We start from the raw sequence: 22403 nt of genomic DNA on the forward strand, positions 1-22403 counted from the left end.
GCCTGGGTAAAGGCTTGTCAATTTTCTTTTCCAAAAGCTAACTCTTGGTGTATTGATTTTTTTTTTTTTTTTTGTCTCTGTTTCATTTTTGATCTTTATTAATTCCTTCTTTCTGCTGACTTTGGGCTTTGTATGTTCTTTTGTAATTCTTTTAGATGTAGGTTGAAATTTTTCTTGCTTCTTCAGGTAGGCCTGTTTTGCTATAAACTACCCTCTCAAAACTGTTTTGCTTGCTGCATCGCATAGATTCTGGAATGTTGTGTTTTTATTTTTATATGTCTAAAGTATTCTTGATTTCCTCTTTGAAAAGACATTTTCCCTTTATATAGGATTCCTACAACAGATAGTAGCAGATGGATTCTAAAGCTTTTGTATTTCATTACTAAATGTGCGTATCGTCTTTTTATTATTATCAGGTCCTCTTGCCTTCTGGTGCATTTGAACACTTGAAAGGAAGTGAATGAAGTAGGCATCTCCTATTAGGAAGTAATATTGTTTGTATTGTTAGAAACTAAGTGGCAACATAGTCTCTGATTTCACCTTGAAGAAAGTGTTATCTGATGGAAATGAACCTTGAACTTGGTCCACTTGCATTGGAAGAACATTGCAATACAGGGCCATCATAAAGGTGCTGACTGTCTCTCCTTCACCCCCTGACTTTCAGTGAGTTAGGCAATGATGCTTTTTTGTGTGAATATTGTGACGTATGCTGTCACATGTTGGACGTCTGTCCCCTGCAGTTTAGGTAAGGCAGTACATTAGCTAATGGAACTGATTCCCTCACAAGCTTGATAACAGATGTGGAAATAAATCAGGGTGTGCCGTCAGTCATGAAAATGTGACTTGACTCTAGCCGAGGTGTTTGAGCTAACAGATAACAGGTGTTGTGTTGGTTACAAATTGATAAATTACTAACATTCCATGTTTTAAAATGACTTAATAGCGGTCATGTTGTGACGTCAGGTGGGTATTTAGGGAAGGACTCCTTGCTGCCCCCAAGGTAGGTCTGTGCACAGTACACTGAGTGGAGAAGGTTTCTGAGTGAATGTCCCGCTGCGCGGGCGCTAGGTTTTGGTTTTGGTTTTGGTTTTGTTTTTAAGTCTCTTATGCTGCTCCCTACGCACTGCTGTATAGGTTTTGGTCGTGAGTGGGTTTGATGAAAGCCAAGAGGTGGAAAGGGAAGAGATGTGTCCCGTGATGTCTGCACTGACTGAATACATTGCCGGGGCAGCAGGCCTGATACGGGCTCTCACCGTTTATGCTGTACGCCTTCGTGTCAGAGTCCTGTCAGATTATCTTCACTTCTTGAGTGGAGACTGGAGGGTAAGTAAAGGGTAGCTGTGGAAGAAAATTCACTTTGGGGATAAAGTGGTCTTGTTAAAATCAGGAAGTAGAAAACTTGGCCCCAGATCTACAGTCAAATTACTAAAACACATACATGTGAGAACATTACCTCCTGTTCAGTGATTACTTGGTAGCTAGTTCATAATTCACCAAATGAGTATGAATCTGGAAGAATGGAATACGGTGGGCAAGGGGCAGTGTTGTGATCTGAGCTCTTTTTGACATAATTTTTCAAATGTATTCCTTTGTGTGCTGTTAATACCCTGTCTGTAGGATCAAAGTTTCTCACTCAAAACAAAAACCATGCCATCTGTAAAAAAACTCATTGTTTTTCACCCCGTTACTGAAAGGAGTCATTTCTACTCCTTAATTATTATCTTTCAGTTTCTTTTCAGATCCTTGAAGCCATATTCTCCCCCTCACCATTCTAGTGACACTTCTGTGTCAGGTTACTGGTGATCTCTTTGCAGACCTGTCCATTTGGCCTCTTGAAATGCAACAGCATCAACCTGACCTTGGTCTTACCGTCTCTCTGACCACTTTTTCATTGCCGTCTGTGTCCCTTAGATGTCAATGTTTCCCAGTTTTAGTACCTTTTGTGCTGGTGTAATCTCCTTTACATACATGGTCTATTCAAGACCACGCGCTGGTAATCCTCAAATGTAGTTTTACTCTTGGTGTCTCCTCACCAGTTTAAAAAAAACAGCTTCATTTTGTTGGACTCAACTTCAACTTGGATGACTTATTTTCAGCTCAGACTAACATCCCTTCACTTAGTTTTCCATGTTGTTTTGTGGTGTCCTCATCTTCCAGAAAGTTCGTGACCTAAATCTTCATTATTACGCGAGGCTTGGCGGAAGGTATTACTGGCTGTGTTTCCATGCTATAGTGTATATAACTTTATATAATTTTATGGCACCAAAACTTTGTGCCATAAAAGGGGCTCAGTGCTGGAGCTCCTTGAGCCACCTGATCGGTTTCTCGGTTAAGTGTTGAGTTGAAGTGAATTCATTCCTACAGTTTGTACTTGGACATGACATGTGCAGGTTTTCTGGTGAAATAACTTCATATTCTGGAGTGGTTCCCTTATTAAGGGATTCTAATTTGGGACGATCCAGGACATAGGGTAGCTTCATATAATTTAGAACTGGATCAGACCTTCATTTACTTAAGATCACACAGCCAGTGGAAAGCTGTAGAACCAAAGTCACCAGATGCTCAGGCCAATAATACTTCTACTTGCAGTATGCTGTTGCCCAGAATAGACACTGTAATCCTCTAAACTCATGAAAGTTAAGCTTGAGATGAAGTCATAAAAGCTAAAAACATGTAGAGATGAGTAGTCCCATTTTCCACAGGTCTCTTTAAAAGTTTCTGCATGCCTTGCAAACAGAGGCACTGATAGCTTTTCTTCCAGACTGTCCTTTCAAAGATGTCTATATAAAGTGAACAGCTTTAGAAGACAGAAACTGTCTTTTCTGGAGCATAAGATTAGACAGGTCTGTTTATAAACCAGCACAATAATAGTAATGTTTCCCGCTGATGCAAAAGTTAGGCAGGTTTTCAAGTGGCCAGTTCATTAAGATTTGGGCTTCCCAAGCTTAGAGTTTCTCAGCTGTGACACAGACCCGCTCCACATGCGACCTCCACCTAGGTTACTCCAGGTCACCTCCATGAGGCGCAGGTGCAAAGCGAACATGAAGCTCAGCTACTTAGCGTGTTCTAAGTAAGGAGATCCATCATCTCTGCCCTAGGGTCTCACATCTTCCGCTAGCATTCATGAAACTACTTAGTAAGTAGGGCACAATCTGACCCTTTCCAGTTCTTGATGTAAAGCAGGTATTCTGAGAATTAAAATTGGGTAATATTTGCTTAATATAGCGGTTTGTGGATAATTTAGACCATGGGTCATCTGTGCAGACGCCCACCTGCTCTATCTGGTCCCCCCTTGCTTTAGTTTCTAGTCCCCCAGATGCTGTCCAGGAGTCTGTTTCAATTGTGGTCTTCCTCCCCTCTATGCCATAGAAATCTTATCTGCCAAACCCTCCCGTGGCCTCTAGGACAGCACTTGCAGATTCATGGTGTATTCCAGTGCTGGCAAAAGAAAAAAAAAACCCAAACTGGAGAAACCGAGTCATGTCCCTGGCCTCTGAAAGGCAGCTGTCATATTTGCCCCCAGCCTCTTCTCACCTTGAACTTCCCTCCTTTGGTTGGCATAGTTCCTGTCCCTTGAGTCCCAGCTGGCAGGAAGGTAGTCTAGAAGGGTCTACTAATACAAGCTCTCAACCCCCAACAGAATTTGTGCACTGTCTCCTTGAAATAAATGAAAACATTAGGAAATAGCATCTTACTTTTGATATTTCTTCTTGGTACTGACAGAGGCGTCTCAATTTTTTTAACCTCATGAAGAACAGGCGTTTGACCTGGTGATTTTACCATGATCACATGGATTTTCCATCACAAATGCCCCATCTCTTGACTAAATCTTCACTCTGCCTGAAATGCCTTTGGCCAAAGTGTAAGTGCATATGAGGTCATGCTGAACTTCGCAGTACTCAAAAATAATTCAATTATAGGCTGCCTTGTACATAATAGCGAAAGAATTGGTTTCCTGCGGCTGTCATAACAAATTGCCACGTATTTAGTGACTTGAAACAACAGAAACTTACTTTCTCGTAGTTCTGAAGGCCAGAAGTCCAAAATCAGCCTCACTGGACTGAAGTCAGGGTGTCAGCGGGACCACGCTCTGCTCTAGGGCAGAATCCACTCTTGCGCTTTGAGCTCCTGGTGGCTGCCAGCATTCCTTGGCCCGGGGCCACAGCACTCTGATCTGTTGTCATGCTGTCTTCTCTTCTGTCTGAAACCGCTTTTACAAAGACACTTGTAACTGTATCTGGGCTCCACCTATATAACCCAGGATATTTTCCCAATCATGAGATTAACTGAATAACACCCGTAAGTCCATTTTTGCCCTATAAGGTAACACAGGTTCCAGGGATCACATGAATATCTTCTGGAGGACCACTATTCATTCTATCACTGTGTGTAAAGCCTTAAAAATAGACCAAGTTAATAACATTCAGAAAAAAAAAAAAGCATTCAGAAAACTAAGATCATGGCATCTGGTCCCATCACTTCATGGCAAATAGATGGGGAAACAGTGGAAACAATGAGAGACTTTATTTTTTTGGGCTCCAAAATCACTGCAGATGGTGACTGCAGCCATGAAATTAAAAGACACTTACTCCTTGGAAGGAAAGTTAGGACCAACCTAGACAGCATATTAAAAAGCAGAGACATTACTTTGCCAACAAAGGTCCGTCTAGTCAAGGAAATGGTTTTTCCAGTGGTCATGTATGGGTGTGAGAGTTGGACTATAAAGAAAGCTGAGAGCCGAAGAAGTGATGCTTTTAAACTATGGTGTTGGAGAAGACTCTTGAGAGTCCCTTGGTCTGCAAGGAGATCCAACCAGTCCATCCTAAAGGAGATCACTCCTGGGTGTTCACTGGAAGGACTGATGCTGAAGCTGAAACTCCAGTACTTGGGCCACCTCGTGCAAAGAGCTGACTCATTTGAAAAAACCCTGATGCTGGGAAAGATTGACGGCAGGAGGAGAAGGGGACGACAGAGGATGAGATGGTTGGATGGCATCACCGACTCAATGGACATGAGTTTGGGTAAACTCCGGGAATTGGTGATGGACAGGGAGGCCTGCCGTGCTGCAGCTCATGGGGTCACAAAGAGTTGGACACGACTATATGACTGAACTGACTGAACTGTTCAGTTTTACAGAGAATTAAAGGTAGGGTTGATTAGTTATTAGCTCTCCCATTACCATCACCATTCCCATATTGTTTCTTTATAAATACAAAGACCATATAACTCAATTTACCCAGGACAGTCTTGAGTAATTACTACTTTCATTATTACGCAAAAATTTTTTGGGTAATTATACAGTCTTCCTGTTTATAAACAGCCTTAAGAAGATGACAATTAGTTGAGCTCTCCTGGGAAAAACGACTACTTACAATGTGAATTTCCATCTACCTGAATTGTGTTATAAAGCCAAAGCTGCTTAGTACTGCACTGAGATCTCTTACTTATTCATACCACAAATACCTAAGGATGGTAGGATTTTTCAGACTACAAGTGGCTGAAGACTGATCAAAGCTTACTGGTGGGGGGAAAAAAAAAAGCCCTCACTGGTGAAACCAGTTTGAGGATCAGCCGAGTCACGGGGCTCAGGTCTGCCTGGTAACCGTCCAGGCTGTTGGGCAGTGCAAGCAAGGTGAAGGTGGGAGAGTAAGTTGGCTCTACTGGCTGTTCCTTAGAGCTTTTGCTTCACCGGGAGGAAGAACGGGAAACTCCCATCTTTAATACCCAAAACTTACTGTGTTTCATAATCAAACATGTCCAATATGTCAAAGTTAGCTTGAACCCACAAGAGAATGACTGAATTTACCGAATACTATGGCAAATGAATAAACTGCCTATCCTTCTATTTAAAGAATAGATTGAAAAGCTTGAATGTAATATTTATTTGGTGAATTTACATGTGAGGTCATTTACAAAAGAAAAGATACAGACAGGTGCAGCTTTCAGCGCAGTTTCAAATATTTTTCAGAACAGGCAATATCCATGAGGACCTGGAATGATCGTATCGAATGGTACATGCTTGTTTCCTCTGTGTGTTTTCTACCAAACCCCAAGGGGTAGGAAGAGAGAAGAAAATATCAGTGTTAATGTAAATACAGCCATGCAAATAAAAACTTTTAAGCCAGAGGTTGTTCAGAGATGTAGAGCATTTCTGTATTCAGGGGTTATTACAGTAGGTGCTTAATTTAAAAACTACAGTGTGGAGCTCTCCCACTGTCCATTATCCAAGCCATCTTAAGTTACGTTCACTGCCCCCACCAGTTAGTTAGAGGCCTCTCAATATTTTCCAGACTCTGACTTTTGAAGGGAGTCATTTCTAGTAGCTTCTAAAAAGACAGCATTTTTGACAAAATCTTTTTGGTTTCAATAGGATAAAGCACCTTTTTAAAGAGGGGTAAAATGCTCATTTACTTCCAAAAATGTAAACTCTAATTAGATAACACTTCCAGAAAAGTACAACCGACAGCTTGCTCTCTTACTCGACTCAGACCTAAGGAAACCTCTTCCCACCCTGAGTATCTCAAACCACCATAAGTATCTCAAAGCAGGACATTCTGTAAGAACACCCCACCCCCCACCAGAAAAATCCAGCATGTAAGAAAAGGATGATCTATCAGAGTGACATGTTGAAAAAACAAAGTGATTGCTAAGGAAGAGGGTGAGGTAAAGGTAAAATGAATAAAACAAAAACCTGTCATCAGTATCCCCAGTACAGACCTGGACAAGCTTAAAGACCAAAGTTAGTTCAAAACTAAAATATAGGCCACATGTCCTCAGCATCTTTGAAAATACTGGCTCAAAATCCCTTAAGTACACACAGCCGTAGTTAAGAAGCATTAAACTCGTCACTTCAGGAAATACTATGCTTCTAGACATGAAACTTTCATCCTTTTTGAACTGTTAGCCACAGTTTCTTCACTAGAAATTTTAAGCTAATTACTTATTACATTTCATCTTTATATATATATAACCAATCTTTGTTTTCTTTAAAAAGTACACTATTAAATAGTAGTACCTATTAAATAGGAGAAAATAACCATCGGCAATTATAAACACATTTCCATTTCATCTTACCTCATGCCTGGTCTGCTCTCCCTCTAATAAAGTCTTCTGCACATACATCAACTAGAATATCTTGCTTCTGCATGATTTACTGTGTGAAAAAGAGCTATTGTGGACTTTAAGAATGGTGTACATTATCTATTAGAGTTGAAGGGGGTCAAAAGATTTAAGCGTTGCCACCGTGTCTAACATTCTGCAGAATCAGAGGCATTGTGCATGCTGACAGTGGTTTAAAGGGTCTCAATTTTGCTGCCGTAAAAACAAAATCCCCACTTAAGCTTTGTTTCCTTCAGAGGAATCAACTGAAAGGGATTAACCAAATCTAAAAGAATCCTATTTTACAGCACGTACTATGTTAATTAAAAAACCAACATGCTGTAAAACTGTAGAATATTCATATATATACACATACACACACACAAAGACAAAATCAACCAGCACATATTCACCCTCCCACCCCCTCAGAAAAAAAGTCAAATCAACAAATCAAAGTTTTTATTTGCATGGCCAATTGTCATCTGTACTCTTTGCAACTTTATTTTCATATCCCTTTAACAGGTTCTAAGCTCTTGTTGCACAGGGAATAGAAGCTGCCACACCGCAAGCTTTCTTCAACAGCCACTCCCACAACACCTAAACATGAGACAGCTGTAACAAAGGACAACAGCACAAATGGAAACACGAAGTCCCACCATTCAACACAGTTCACAACAGTGTCTTCAGGGTTCAGTTGAAGAGGGGTAAACTTCTAAAAAGAGGGTCATTTTCCTTCCCCCATATTTTATAATGTTGGTGGTTTTAATCCATATTTCTTTGCAACTTCTGTCTGGGCATGGGCAGCATCACAAAGTGAGTATAAATGAGCCATCTCCATTTCTGATTTGGCCAGGTTAATAGCTTTGTTGAACATGTCAATGGCTTTCTCCATGTTTCCTCTAAAAGAAAAACAAAACCAAAAGTTACATGGAGCTGACCTTTAAGTTTCAACCATGATACTAATAAAATGCTTCTTTATAACAAGATGATGCCCGTCATATAGAAAACAATGGATGTTAGCTACTGTTCCAATACAGGCTCCCCTGGTGGCTCAGAGGGAGAGAATCTGCCTGCAATGCGGGAGGCCTGGGCTTGACTGCTGGGTCAGCAGGAGGGGCACCCCACTCCAGTATGCTTGCCTGGAGGGTCCCATGGACAGAGGAGCCTGGTGGACATGGTCCATGGGGTCACAAAGTGTTGGACATGACTGAATACTATATGTGCTTATATTATGTTACTTGTGGCCTTTTTTTACAGATAAGAATAGTTAGACTAGAAAAATTCAATGACTTATTTATAATCCTAATCACATCTGGTTCCTAAATTCTGCTCATTTCTACTCCATCATTAAGCTCCTTTACAAAGCAGTGATGTAAGCTGAGAGAACATTAAGGGTATTCAGGGGCCTTGCCTTCACAGATCTGTGCAACCCTTACCAGCATTTCGTTAGCCCCCACATCTCTACTCCAGTCACACAGGTCTCCTTGAGTACACTCATGCTAACAATGATCAGATTACTTATTGCTTCTCTGCCTGATTCTAGTCAAATCCTCACCTTTCTAAGGCCCAGTTCAAATACTGACTAGAATATCTTCATGAAAAATATTTTTCCCTTTCCCAGCAGGAATTGGCTGCTCCCTCTCCATTGTTCCCGTAATTCTATCATCACTCTATGCCAAAGGTCTTTTCCAATGAGTTGGCTCTTCCCATCAGGTCACCAAAGTACTGAAGCCTCAGCTTCAGTCCTTCCAATTAATATTCAGGTTTGATCTTCTTTAGGACTGACTGGTTTGATCTCCTTGCAGTCCAAGGGACTCCCAAGAGTCTTCTCTAGCACCACAGTTCAAAAGCACCAGTTCTTCAGCATGCATCCTTTTTTTTGGTCCAACTCTCACATCTTTACATGACTACTGGCAAACCTGTAGCTTTGACTATATCAACCTTTGTTGGCAAAGTGATGTCTGATTTTTAATATGCTGTCTAGGATTGTCATAGTTTTCCTTCCAAGGAGGAAGTGTCTTTTAATTTCATGTCTGCAGTCACTGTCCACAGTGGTTTTGGAGTCCAAGAAAATAAAAACTGTCACTGCTTCCACTTTTTTCCCCTTCTATTTGCCATGAAGTGATGGGACCAGATGCCATGATCTTAGTTTTTTTGAATGTTGAGTTTCAAGTCAGCTTTTTCACTCTCCTCTTTTCCCCTTCATCAAGAGGTTCTTTAGCTCCTCTCTACTTTCTGCCATTAGAGTGGTATCATCTGCATATCTGGGGTTACTGATATTTCTCCTGGGAATCTTGATTCCATCTTGTGATTCATCCAGCCCACCATTTTTCATGATGTATTCCGCATATAACAAGCAGGGTGACAATATATAGCCTTGTTATACCAGTCAGTTGTTCCATGTCCGGTTCTAACTGTTCCTTCTTGACCTGCATACAGGATTCTCAGGAGACACGTAAGGTACTCCAGTATTCCCATCTCTTTAAGAATTTTCCATGGTTTGTTGTGATCCACACAGTCAAAGGCTTTAGTGTAGTCAATGAAGCAGAAGTAGATCCTTAATGGACACCTTTCAATTTCCAGAACCAAGTGCAATGCTTGGTAACTATTATCCATTTTTTGAATAAATAGATGAATACGTTTTGTCAAAAAACTAAAATTTACCTCTTACAGTCTGTGACCAGGCTTTATATACTTACTAAGACGCAAGAGCTGTTTTAAAGTAACTAGTATTGGATATGTATACATGCATACATGCCTATAATCTTACATTAAATATTAAGTCCCCACTATAAATATAATGGGCTTCCCTCGTGGCTCAGATGGTGAAGAATCTGCCTGCCATGCAGGAGACCTGCATTTGATCCCAGGGCTGGGAAGATCTCCTGGAGAAGGGAACAGCTACCCACTCCAGTATTCTTGCCTGAAGAATTTCAAGGACAGAGAAGCCTGGAGCGCTACAGTCCATGCGGTCACAAAGAGGTGGACACAACTGAGCAACTAACACACACACACATGACAGGCACACTCTAAGAAGTGAAATGTGCCGCTGGGTGACTGCAGTCAACCTCCTGCTACACATACTGATATGGTGCATGGGACAATTAAAACCTAACAGTTCATGTTCAGATATCAGGTAGACAGAAGATGTGCTGAATCTTACGTTAACCAGAAATTTCACTCATTAACATTTATCTATTTGTTAAGCAGGATTTAGAGTGGATTTCTTCAAGTACAATTCAAACACAATTCATCAAACTCCATAAATCAGGGGCCCTTAACCCAGGCTCTATGAACAACTTAAGTGCAGAGAGTTTCCATATATGCATTATTCTAGGAAAAGTCCACATCTTTGCTCAAAAGATTAGGAACTACTACCCAATCATATTCTAGCATAGGAATGTTTTATTCACATTAACTGGAAATTAAGAAATAACTTAATATTTATATGCAACTGTTAGAATGGTTCAAAAGAATCACAAAAATTTTCATCAGCCTATATATACACACACGCACACACACATATATTCTGCTTCCTCTGGAGCTGAGAGAGAAGAGGACTCCAGAAGTGACTGAATGTTATTAAGACAACTCCTACTGGTTCCTGACAAGTGATGGTGGGAAGATCAGCTACTTTCGGCATCAGTGAAATATGGGTTCATCTCCTCTTTCTACTACTGGCTCACAATGTCACCTTATTAATTTAACCAGTCTAGGAATACAAAGATGGGCACAGTAAAGGACAGAAATGGTATGGACCTAACAGAAGCAGAAGATATTAAGAAGAGGTGGCAAGAATACACAGGAAAACTATACAAAAAAGACCTTTATGACCCAGATAAGCACGATGGTGTGATCACTCACCTAGAGCCAAACATCCTGGAGTGTGAAGTCAAGTAGGCCTTAAGAAGCATCACTACAAACAAAGGTAGTGGGAGTGATGGAATTCCAGTTGAGCTATTTCAAATCCTGAAAGATCTTACTGTGAAAGTGCTGCACTCAATATGCCAGCAAATTTGGAAAAAACTCAGCAGTGGCCACAGGACTGGAAAAGGTCAGTTTTCATTCCAATCTCAAAGAAAGGCAATGCCAAAGAATGCTCAAACTACCACGCAACTGTACTCATCTCACACATGAGTAAAGTAATGCTCAAAATTCTCCAAGCCATGCTTCAACAGTACGTGAACCGTGAACTTCCAGATGTCCAAGCTGGATTAAGAAAAGTCAGAGGAACCAGAGATCAAATCGCCAACATCCGTTGGATCACTGAAAAAGCTAGAGAGTTCCAGAAAAACATCTACTTCTGCTTTATTGACTATGCCAAAGCCTTTGACTGTGTGGATCACAACAAACTGTGGAAAATTCTTCAAGAGAGGGGAATACCAGACCACCTTACCTGCCTCCTGAGAAATCTGTATTCAGGTCAGGAAGCAACAGAACTGGACATGGAACAACAGATTGGTTCCAAACCGGGAAAGGAGCACATCAAGGTTGTATATTGTCACCCTACTTGTTTAACTTATATGCAGAGTACACCATGAGAAACACTGGGCTGGATGAAGCACAAGCTGGAATCAAGATTGCTGGGAGAAATATCAATAACCTCAGATATGCAGATGACACCACCCTTATGGCAGAAAGCTAAGAACTAAAGAGCCTCCTGATGAAAGTGAAAGAGGAGAGTGAAAAGTTGACTTAAAACTCAACATTCAGAGAACTAAGACCATGGCATCTGGTTCCATCACTTCATGGCAGATAGATGGGGAAAAGGTGGAAACAGTGGCTGACTTTGTTTTCTTGGGCTCCAAAATCACTGCAGATGGTGACTGTAGCCATGAAATTAAAAGAGGCTTGCTCCTTGGAAGGAAAGTTATGACCAACCTAGACAGCATATTAAAAAACAGAGACATTACTTTGCCAACAAAGGTCCATCTAGTCAAAGATGTGGTTTTTTCCAGTAGTCATGTATGGATATGAGAGTTGATCTATAAAGCTGAGTGCCAAAGAATTGATGCTTTTGAACTGTGGTGTTGGAGAAGACTCTTCAGAGTCCCTTGGACTGCAAGGAGAGCCAACCAATCCATCTTAAAGGAAATCAGTCCTGATTATTCATTGGAAGGACTGATGCTGAAGGTGAAACTCCAATACTTGGCCACCTGATATGAAGAACTGACTCATTTGAAAAGACCCTGATGGTGGGAAAGATTGAAGGTGGGAGAAGGGGACGACAGAGGATGAGATGGTTGGATGGCTTCACTGACTCAATGGACATGAGTTCGAGTAAACTCTGGGAGTTGGTGACAGACAGGGAGGTCTGGCATGCTGCAGTTCATGGGGCCGCAAAGAGTTGGACACGACTGAGCAACTGAACTGACTGATTGAGGAATCAGTTTCTATACTCTTCAATTAAATTGAGGACCATATAATCTCAACCTTTATAAAGACAGATAAAAATCAACTGAAATATTTGGAAAGCACCTAAAGTTCAGTACCTGGCCTAGAGTACATACTCAAATGGATGACAATACCAGTGTCAAGATGGCATACTACATTAAAGTCTATGGCATACACAGGTGTCATCTGTTAATGGTGAATCTCAAGTGCAACTCTGGATAAACATTTACAGAAATGAAGAAGTTATGAAAAAGTCAGAACTGCAAAAATCTCACCCAACTCCCTGATTTGAAAGAAAACTTGAGGGTTCAGAGGTGATGGTGCAAGTTGCTCCGCCACTTGGCTGAAGCAAGATCTATGTCTTTGGGCAATGCGGCGCCAAGCCTTATGCTACAGAGCACTGCCTACGTACAGTGCAGACATTTCCCCTCCAACAGAAATGATACAGGTGACAGGAGGCACAACCATACAACAACTATTAAAGAAAAATCAAGGTTCCCTTTTAATGCATATGCTTGACTTAAACAACTTTTATAAGTTTGATTTTTAAATTGAAAAAATATGAAACCAAGCAAATCAAAGTTGTATAGTTTCAAGGGAATCGTGCCTCCAAAGGCATGTTAAGACTTAAAAATTCAATGAATAATGACAATAAGCTATATATAATGAAAAAAACAAAAGTAAATATCTGCGTAGCTTCCCTAACTTTCCTAACTTTCCTAAGGACAGACTATAGAAGTTACCTTTGGAAAAAAAAAAAAGAAGTTACCTTTGTACTTCAATAGTTCCCATGGTTTCATATGCAAAATCACATTTATTGTCAATTTCAATAGCCTTGCTGATAAGCTCCAAGCCTTTATCCAGATCTTGCTTCCACTGAAGTTGAAGTAAACTGCAAATACAAAACAGCAGTCAGATGTGACCATGGCCCAGTATCAATTCTGCTCTCAATGAATTTTATTTCAATTAATTAGGAAAAACAAAATCTAAAACAGTACAGAATCAGCACCAAATCAGTTTTTTCTCCCTCAACTTATAGTGGTTTGTAGTCTAAATTCCCTATTATGAAGTCTAAATTCCTTATTATAATGGTCTAGGGTCTATTATTATCTTGCTTTGCACAGCTTAATGTTTTAATTTGTATAATTTAAGTGAAGTTTTACAAATGATAAGTATACTGGAACAGGAAAAACCTATTTATGTGTCTCTTATTTTGATACAAGTAATATTTGACAGGATGTTCAGAACTGAAATCCTTAAGCTAGAGTGCAAGTAGCACATTTAGTAATTATTATATAATAATGAAATATTATTAAAAAAATAAAAGTTAAAAAAAAAGTAACAGTGGAGCATTCATAGCAATGAAGAAATTTTTCAATTTCAGTTAGCTCACTGACTCTACCACAATCAAGTGAGCAAAACAAATCCATTTTATTACTATGCAAGCAATTTAGCTTTTTTACTGGAACCAACAGACCCCAAAAATACATACCCTTTATGAACATATGTTGTGGCATTATCTGGTTCCAAATTAATACATTTATCATACATTTCATCAGCTTTGCCAAACTGCTGTTGATCTGTTAATGCCTATGTGAAGAGATACTTCAGTTAAATTTAGGTAACTGTATCCCTAAGGAGTTAAAACTATGTTGCTTATTAATCATTAAAAGTTACTTCATTTAATTATTCATTACCAAATTACTGTTTTGGGGTGACTGTTGTTTAGTTGCTCAGTCGGGTCTGACTCTTTTGCAACTCCATGAACTGTAGCCCGCCAGGCTCTCTGTCCATGGAATTTTCCAGGCAAGAATACTGGAGTGGGTAGCCATTCCCTTCTCCAGAGGATCTTCCTGACCCAGGGAGTCTCCTATGTCTCCTGCATTGGCAGGTGGATTCTCTACCACTGATGCCACCTGGGAAGTCCTGTTTAGGGGATTAAACTTAATTAAAAATGTTAACCTTAAAACCAATACTTATTTGGAAAGATAAATTCAGGTAGGTATGTTAACGGTTATCAAAGTCAATCCTTAAAAATAACTGGTGAAAGAAAAAAAGCTACAGTCAACTTTTAAGGCAAATCCCATGGCAGAAATGGAAGGCTTGGTTATGTGGAGACCAGACCATGTTCAAACTGTAACTCTGAGAGTGAGCTGACATCTAAGCTCAAGCTTCTGAGTTCAAAGCAAAAAGTCACACTATGTAACTAAAATATAACTCTCTCTAAATATATATAAATTAAAAGTTGCAAACATCAGAAGAGGGACCAAAAGATAGAAATTTAGTGCAAACAAACTTATAATAGTGCTAGTGCTGGTAAGACAATGCTCAAGGAAGGCAAAACCTACTTTGACGGTAACACAGGATGCAGAAATATACAATTATGAAACCTCTGCTAAAGAGTTGTTCCTAATGTTGGTTTCTTTAAAAGCTAGTCAGTGGCCTTTGCTCTTTTAGCTGCTTATAGAAATCTGAACCAAAAAAGCCCTTCTGAATTTCATTTCAGTGATGAAGATGGTTACCTTCTGGTTTGTTTCGAATTAAATATAAGGCCTAAATCCAAGTGTACTATTCAGTACATACTTCATTAAATTATGTGTGTTTCTCTCACTTTAATTTCTGTACATGCTATAAAATTTTATATATTATAGTATTCAGATGACCATTATATCTACTACTGTGGGCAAGAATCCCTTAGAAGAAATGGAGTAGCCATCACAGTCAACAAGAGTCTGAAATGCAGTACTTGGATGCAATCTCAAAAGTGAAAGAATGATCTCTGCTTGTTTCCAAGGCAAACCATTCTATATCATGGTAATCCAAGTCTATGCCCCAACCAGTAATGCTGAAGAAGCTGAAGTTGAACGGTTCTATGAATACCTAAAAGGCCTTTTAGAACTAACACCCAAAAAAGATTCCCTTTCCATTATAGGGAACTGGAATGCAAAAGTAGGAAGTCAAGAAACACCTGGGGTAACAGGCAAACTTGGCCTTGGAGTACAGAATGAAGCAGCGCAAAGGCTAATAGAGTTTTGCCAAGAGAATGCACTGGTCATAGCAAACACCCTCTTCCAACAACTCAGGAGAAGACTCTACACATGGACATCACCAGATGGCCAACACTGAAATCAGATTGATTATATTCTTTGCAGCCAAAGATGGAGAAGCTCTATACAGTCAGCAAACACAAGACTGGGAGCTGACTGTGCCTCAGATCATGAAATCCTTATTGCCAAATTCAGACTTAAATTGAAGAAAGTAGGGAAAACCACTAGACCATTCAGGTATGACCTAAATCAAATCCCTTCTGATTATACAGTGGAAGGGAGAAATAGATTTAAGGGACTAGATCTAATAGACACAGTGCCTGATGAACTATGGACGGAGGTGTGTGACATTGTACAGGAGACAGGGATCAAGATCATCCCCAAGAAAAGGAAATGCAAAAAAGCAAAATGGCTGTCTGAGGAGGCCTTACAAATAGCTGTGAAAAGAAGAGAAGCAAAAAGCAAAGGAGAAAAGGAAAGATATACTCATTTGAATGCAGAGTTCCAAAGAATAGCAAGGAGAGAAAAGAAAGCCTTCCTCAGTGATCAATGCAAAGAAATAGAGGAAAACAATAGAATGGGAAAGACTAGAGATCTCTTCAAGAAAATTAGAGATACCAAGGGAACATTTCATGCAAAGATATCTTGGGCTCAATAAAGGACAGAGATGGTATAGACCTAACAGAAGCAGAAGGTATTAAGAAGAGGTGGCAAGAATACACAGAAGAACTACACAAAAAATATCTTCATGACCCAGATAATCACGATGGTGTGATCACTCACCTAGAGCCAGACATCCTGCAATGCAAAGTTAAGTGGGCCTTGGGAAGCATAACTATGAACAAAGCTAGTGGAGGTGATGGAATTCCAGTTGAGCTATTTCAAATCCTGAAAGATCTTACTGTGAAAGTGCTGCACTCAATATGCCAGCAAATTTGGAAAACTCAGCAGTGGCCACAGGACTGGAAAAGGTCAGTTTTCATTCCAATCTCTAAGAAAGGCAATGCCAAAGAATGCTCAAACTACCGCACAATTGCACTCATCTCACACGCTAGTAAAGTAATGCTCAAAATTCTCCAAGTCAGGCTTCAACAGTACATGAACTGTGAACTTCCAGATGTTCAACCTGATTTTAGAAAAGGCAGAGGAACCAGAGATAAAACTGACAATATCCGCGGGATCATCGAAAAAGCAAGAGAGTTCCAGAAAAACATCTATTTCTGCTTTATTGACTACACCAAAGCCTTCGACTGTGTGGATCACAATAAACTGTGGAAAATTCTGAAAGAGATGGGAATACCAGACCACCTGACCCACCTCTTGAGAAACCTGTATGCAGGGCAGGAAGCAACAGTTAGAACTGGACGTGGAACAACAGACTGGCTCCAAATAGGGAAAGGACTACGTCAAGGCTGTATATTGTCACCCTGCTTATTTAACTTATATGCAGAGTACCTCATCAGACACGCTGGGCTGGAGGAAGCACAAGCTGTAATCAAGATTTCCGGGAGAAATATAAATAACCTCAGATATGCAGATGACACCACCCTTAAGGCAGAAAGTGAACTAAAAATCCTCTTGAAAGTGAAAGAGGAGAGTGAAAAAGTTGGCTTAAAGCTCAATTCAGAAAACTAAGATCATGGCATCTTGTCCTATCACTTCATGGCAGATAGATTGGGAAAAGGTGGAAACAGTGGCTGACTTTGTTTTCTTGGGCTCCAAAATCACTGCAGATGGTGGCCACAGCCATGAAACTAAAAGAGGCTTACTCCTTGGAAGGAAAGTTATGACCAACATAAGACAGCATATTAAAAAACAGAGACATTACTTTGCCAACAAAGGTCTGTCTAGTCAAGATTATGGCTTTTCCAGTAATCATGTGTGGATGTGAGAATTGGACAGTGAAGAAAGCTGAGTGCCAAAGAATTGATGCTTCTAAACTGTGGTGTTGGAGAAGACTCTTGAGAGTCCCTTGGACTGCAAGGAGATCCAACCAGTCCGTCCTAAAGCAGATCAGTCCTGAGTGTTCATTGAAAAGTCTGATGTTAAAACTGAAACTCCAGTACTTCAGCCACCTGATGCGAAGAGCTGACTCATTTGAAAAGACCCTGATGCTGGGAAAGATTGACGGCAGGAGGACAAGGTGATGACAGAGGATGAGATGGTTGGATGGCATCACTGACTCGATGGACATAGGTTTGGGTAGACTCCGGGAATTGGTGTTGGACAAGGAGGCCTGGTGTGCTGTGGTCCATGGGGTCACAAAGAGTTGGACACGACTGAGCAACTGAACTGAACTGATAGTACATGCTTTCACAATTAATTAAGACAGCATGCAGCCAGCAACCAATGTATCATTTTTTTAATTGTCATTCTGTCTAGGAATTAAAGACTGAATATTCAGATAAGATTTCAAACTGAGGTTAAAGAATTCCTGGGTTGTACTTCATATCCCAGAATTTCAATCCTTATGCAGGGGTATGTAGGACTTTTACAGAATAGATCCAACAGAAATCAGTCTTCTCACAGTCCCTCTCAATAATCCCTGAAAAAGAAAATTTTACCCCTGTGGAAATCTTCTTATAACTTGACCTATGATAGCATGAAGGAAATCAGAAACAAGACAATAAACCTTAAGGATGTCTGAAGGTAGGAGTCTACCATGGGTGGTCATTTCTAAGTGCTTCCTGTTTCTGTGATGTTTGGGGGGATAAGGAAGAAGGAGGGACAAATTTCTTTAGGCTAAAAAATAAAAAGAAAAGACAAAATACATAGAATTTTGAGATGGCTGGGTTTTGAGATACCATAAGCAGCTTTTAACTTAAGAGTAAGTAACAGTCATTCAGATATCATTTAGTTAGAGGGAAAACTCTTTAACTGTGGGTATAAGAAGCTAATCATTTTCATCTAAATGGATGGTTTAAAGTTAATAAACTTTTAAAGAGTTCAAACTATGATTAAAAGTGAAAATAATGCAAATTGAAATCCAATTGTCCATAGTTTCAATCCTAAATCAAGGAAAGCTTCAAGAATTTTGGACAAATCATAGATTAAAATGAGCTGTTATAGACTAACCATTTAAAAGACAGTAATCAAATAGAAAGAAAACTGTTTCCAAGGACATTTTCCCCACCAATTGCATACAGTAAATTTTCCTAAAGTAATTAACTTTTAATAAATCCAATCCAAATGAAAACATGAGGGAAATGCTCTATTAAAGCTTTCCCAGGTTACAAGCTTAGGGCCACAGTTTTCAAATTATCTAACACAGAAAGGAAGCCCTGTTGAGGTGATTCAGGACCATCCTGGGAACCAGGAACAAAGCCGTTTGCTTCCACAAAAGCTGCAACAGGAGCACTGTTTTCTGATTTCCACTCTAGGATTCAGGATGTAAATGCACTTCTTTACAGAAGAACTGGCAACTGAAAAAATACGAAAAATGACATTTACCTGGGCATATAATGCGTAGCCTTCAGCACACTTTGGAAATTTCTTTATGACCTCTTCAAAACCTTTCATAGCTGCTTGGATTTGTGAAGAATTGTTTCCTGTATATGCCTGGCGATACTGTGTAAAAAATCAAAATAGAAAAAAAAAAAAAATCAAAATAGGCCTGTCAAATCAAGAACTCAAAAACTCAGGAAATGTTAACATATTATAATGGTCACACAAAATTACATAAATATTTCCAGAAAAGCAGGTAATTTGCTAACATAATTTGCTGCATCTAAAACGGTTCCACAGGAATATCTGCAGAGCAGGGATTCAAAGGCTATGTACAATTAGGGCTTCATCTCCACTATACAATTTCCAGATGCTCAATATCCTAGAAGACAGACTAATTTGAAGTTAACTTTGCATATAAATAGGGGAATATTAAACTCAATGAAATTTATTATCATTTTACTAAAAGCATGATAGTATCCTTCATCTGATAACATTTTCACTTGTTTGTAAACTGACTTTTTTCTTTAAAAGGAAAATACTTTTAGGACTCAGGCTATGGGGCTAATTGGAAATATCTCATCTCATTAGAAATGGTCTTATTTTACCTGGTTTTCAACTCTGTGTTTCTGAATAGCTCTACAAAGGTGAAATGAGAGGTGTGTTATATGGTGTCATGTTTGCCAAGTTATTTCCTCGAAATGCTTTTGTTCTTTGCACTGGCTTATGGTAAAGAGTAGGGAGAAGAGTGCTCTTTAGGGGGCACATAAAATCAGGGACAAACATCTATCAAGATGAACCAAATAAAGAACCCAGAGAAATACTGCAGCAGTACCTCAAGTAACATACACACTTCTATTTCTTTAAGCTGACATGTTTTTCTCCCTGTTTGTCACAGATTGAAGGAAAAAACAGAAGATTTTGTAGACAATGAGATACTCATTTTTGTTAACAATGGGAAATACTGATGTTTAGGAAAATACAAAAGAAAATAGAACCTACCAAAGCAAAACATTTCTGAGCTTGTGCCAGAGCAGACTCAGGTCTTAATCTAATACATTCATCAAAATCTGCTACTGCTTCTTCAACTTGATCAAGCAGTATTTTCAGCTAAGGAAAAAAAGTATGCAAATAAGCGCAGTTCAAAACAAAAACTACACCAGTTAAGCATGTACCGTGACTTTTAGCACAATCAGCAAAAAGCTAAGCATGGAATTATTAATATAGAATTATTTTCTAGAAACAGTGAATTAGAAAATCTTATAATTTTAAAAGAAAGGTGCTAAAACAGAACTAGTGTTCAATTTTTTAAAAAAGCACTATAAACCTACCAGTTTTTAATCACTCTTAAATGATTTTTCTTCTAGAATATGAAGTATCTCTGTACTTTCAAACTTAAAGGAGGGATCAATCAAGCATTAAATAATTACATTTCATATTAATCTTAAGATACACCCACTAAGGATCAAAATATCAAGAATTTTAAGGTTATCTCGATACTTCTTAAGATGCTCCAGACAGAAATATTAGGTAAAATTTTCCATTAGAAAGGACTTGAACTTTTCTGTTATTATATGGATTAGTCCATACTTTCCACTCTAATGCACTCCAAGAAGCCACATCACACAAACAGATTTATAAAGCCATGTTTTTCCAGATGAGGCTGAAATTGGGAACTGTTTTCTTCACTATGAATTTTTACTAAAAACCAAATATGCATAGAATTATAAAACTATTCAGAAGAGATTTTTTGTGATACTGTCTAGATAGCTCAGGTTAATAATTCCTTACAAGATGCCTACAAAAATCATTCTGTTGATTCTAAGCGTTAACTCAAAATGCTCACTACAAGTTTTTTTTTTTTAATTTGTCACTAAGCTTTTAATGCTTTACTCATTGAAAACCTATGAAGGAGAAATGCCTAAAAACCAAACTTGAACTGGCAAGCCAACACTTGCAGCCTTCCTCTTCCCTCTCTCTCTTTAACAAGTAAATATCAGGACAAAAGTTCAACATAGAACTAAATAAATGTCAACCCAAACTAAACCACCCTGATACTTTGTTCACAGCTATCATAAGTGATATAAGAAAACTTTAAGACATTCTCAAAAATGCTATCCAATCCCTCAAGGATCAGAATGCCTTAAGAAAATTAATTTACCTGTCCTCGGTGGTGATAAACATCTGCATTCTGAGGATCGATGTCAGCAGCCATGTTAAAATCCTGAGTAGACAACAAAGGCTGCTGCTGTTGCATGTACATGCTGCCTCTTTTGATGAGCGCATTTGCTCGAAGCTATATACCCAAAATGAGGAAAGATTCATCATTACTTTTTATTCTAATTTAGTTTTTTTTTTTTTTTAAATAATGGCTTTCTTGAGACATAGTTCACATACTGTAAGAGTCATTTTTAGTATATGACTAAAAATGCTGTGCAACCAGTCACCACTAGAAATGTTTCCACTGCTCCCAAAAGAAACCTCAAACACATTAGCAGGCACTCTCTATTTCACCTCTAATTCTCAGTCCCTGGAAACCACCATTCTATCTTCTATTTCTACGGATTTGTATATTCCACACATTTCACACAAATGGAATCGTAAACTATGTGGCCTTTCTGTGTCTGTCTTCTTTCACAAACAGCAGGTCTTCAAGGTTCATCTAAGTTCTAATATGTACTTCATTCTATTTTAGGGGCTGAATAATATTCCATTGTATAGATAAATCAGTCTATTTCTAAATAGACGATTTCTAAATCAGTCTATTTCTCTCTTCACCAGCTGGTGGACATTTGAGTTGCTTCCACTTTTTGGCTCTTATGAATAATGCTACTAAGAACATTCATGTACAAGTTTTTGTCTTGACATAAATTCTCATAGGTATATACCTAAGAGAGTAACTTCTGGAGTCACATGGTAACTCTAGAAACCACCCTCCACTAATTTCCAAAGGGATTTTACCATTTTACATTCCTATTATCAATATGTGAGAGTTCCAATTTTTTCCACATCGATATCAATACTTTCAACTGTCCAAATTTCTGATTATGCCATTCTAGTGGGTATAAAGTTATACCTCATTGTGATTTTGATTCACATTTCCCTAAGGGCTAATGATGCTGAGTATATTTTCTTGTTCTTATTAGTCATTTGTACATATTCTTTGGAAAAATATCTACTCAGATCCTTTCCTATTTTTAAATTAGGCTATCTTTTTATTGTTGCCTTATAAAGATGATTTAATATTGTCTGCATACAAGCTCATTATCAGATATATGACCTGTGAATATTTTCTCCCATTCTGTGGAATAAGTACCCCCCACCATCACTTTGTCATTTGTGTTGCTGGTGTCACACCTAAGGAACCACTGCTTAATTTAAAGTACTGAAGACTTCCTCCTTATGTTTTTTCCTGAGTTT

General features: G+C 39.0%; 1 protein-coding gene across 1 annotated transcript in view; it reads right to left on the bottom strand.

Annotated features, from left to right (window-relative positions):
- Window positions 1-7542: 7542 nt before the first annotated feature.
- The window catches only part of TOMM70 (translocase of outer mitochondrial membrane 70), a 33767-nt gene continuing 18906 nt past the window's right edge, over window positions 7543-22403 (bottom strand). Inside the window, exons 7-12 of the mRNA XM_043448700.1 lie at window positions 21145-21279; window positions 19986-20093; window positions 18990-19106; window positions 13985-14082; window positions 13262-13384; window positions 7543-7997 (exon numbers count right to left, since the gene is read on the bottom strand). Coding sequence (XP_043304635.1) covers window positions 7844-7997; window positions 13262-13384; window positions 13985-14082; window positions 18990-19106; window positions 19986-20093; window positions 21145-21279 — 735 coding nt within the window. The 3' untranslated portion in view covers window positions 7543-7843. The remainder of the gene's footprint in view (window positions 7998-13261; window positions 13385-13984; window positions 14083-18989; window positions 19107-19985; window positions 20094-21144; window positions 21280-22403) is intronic.

Source organism: Cervus canadensis, chromosome 27 (genome assembly GCF_019320065.1).
Source record: "Cervus canadensis isolate Bull #8, Minnesota chromosome 27, ASM1932006v1, whole genome shotgun sequence".
NCBI classification, from domain to species: Eukaryota; Metazoa; Chordata; class Mammalia; order Artiodactyla; family Cervidae; genus Cervus; species Cervus canadensis.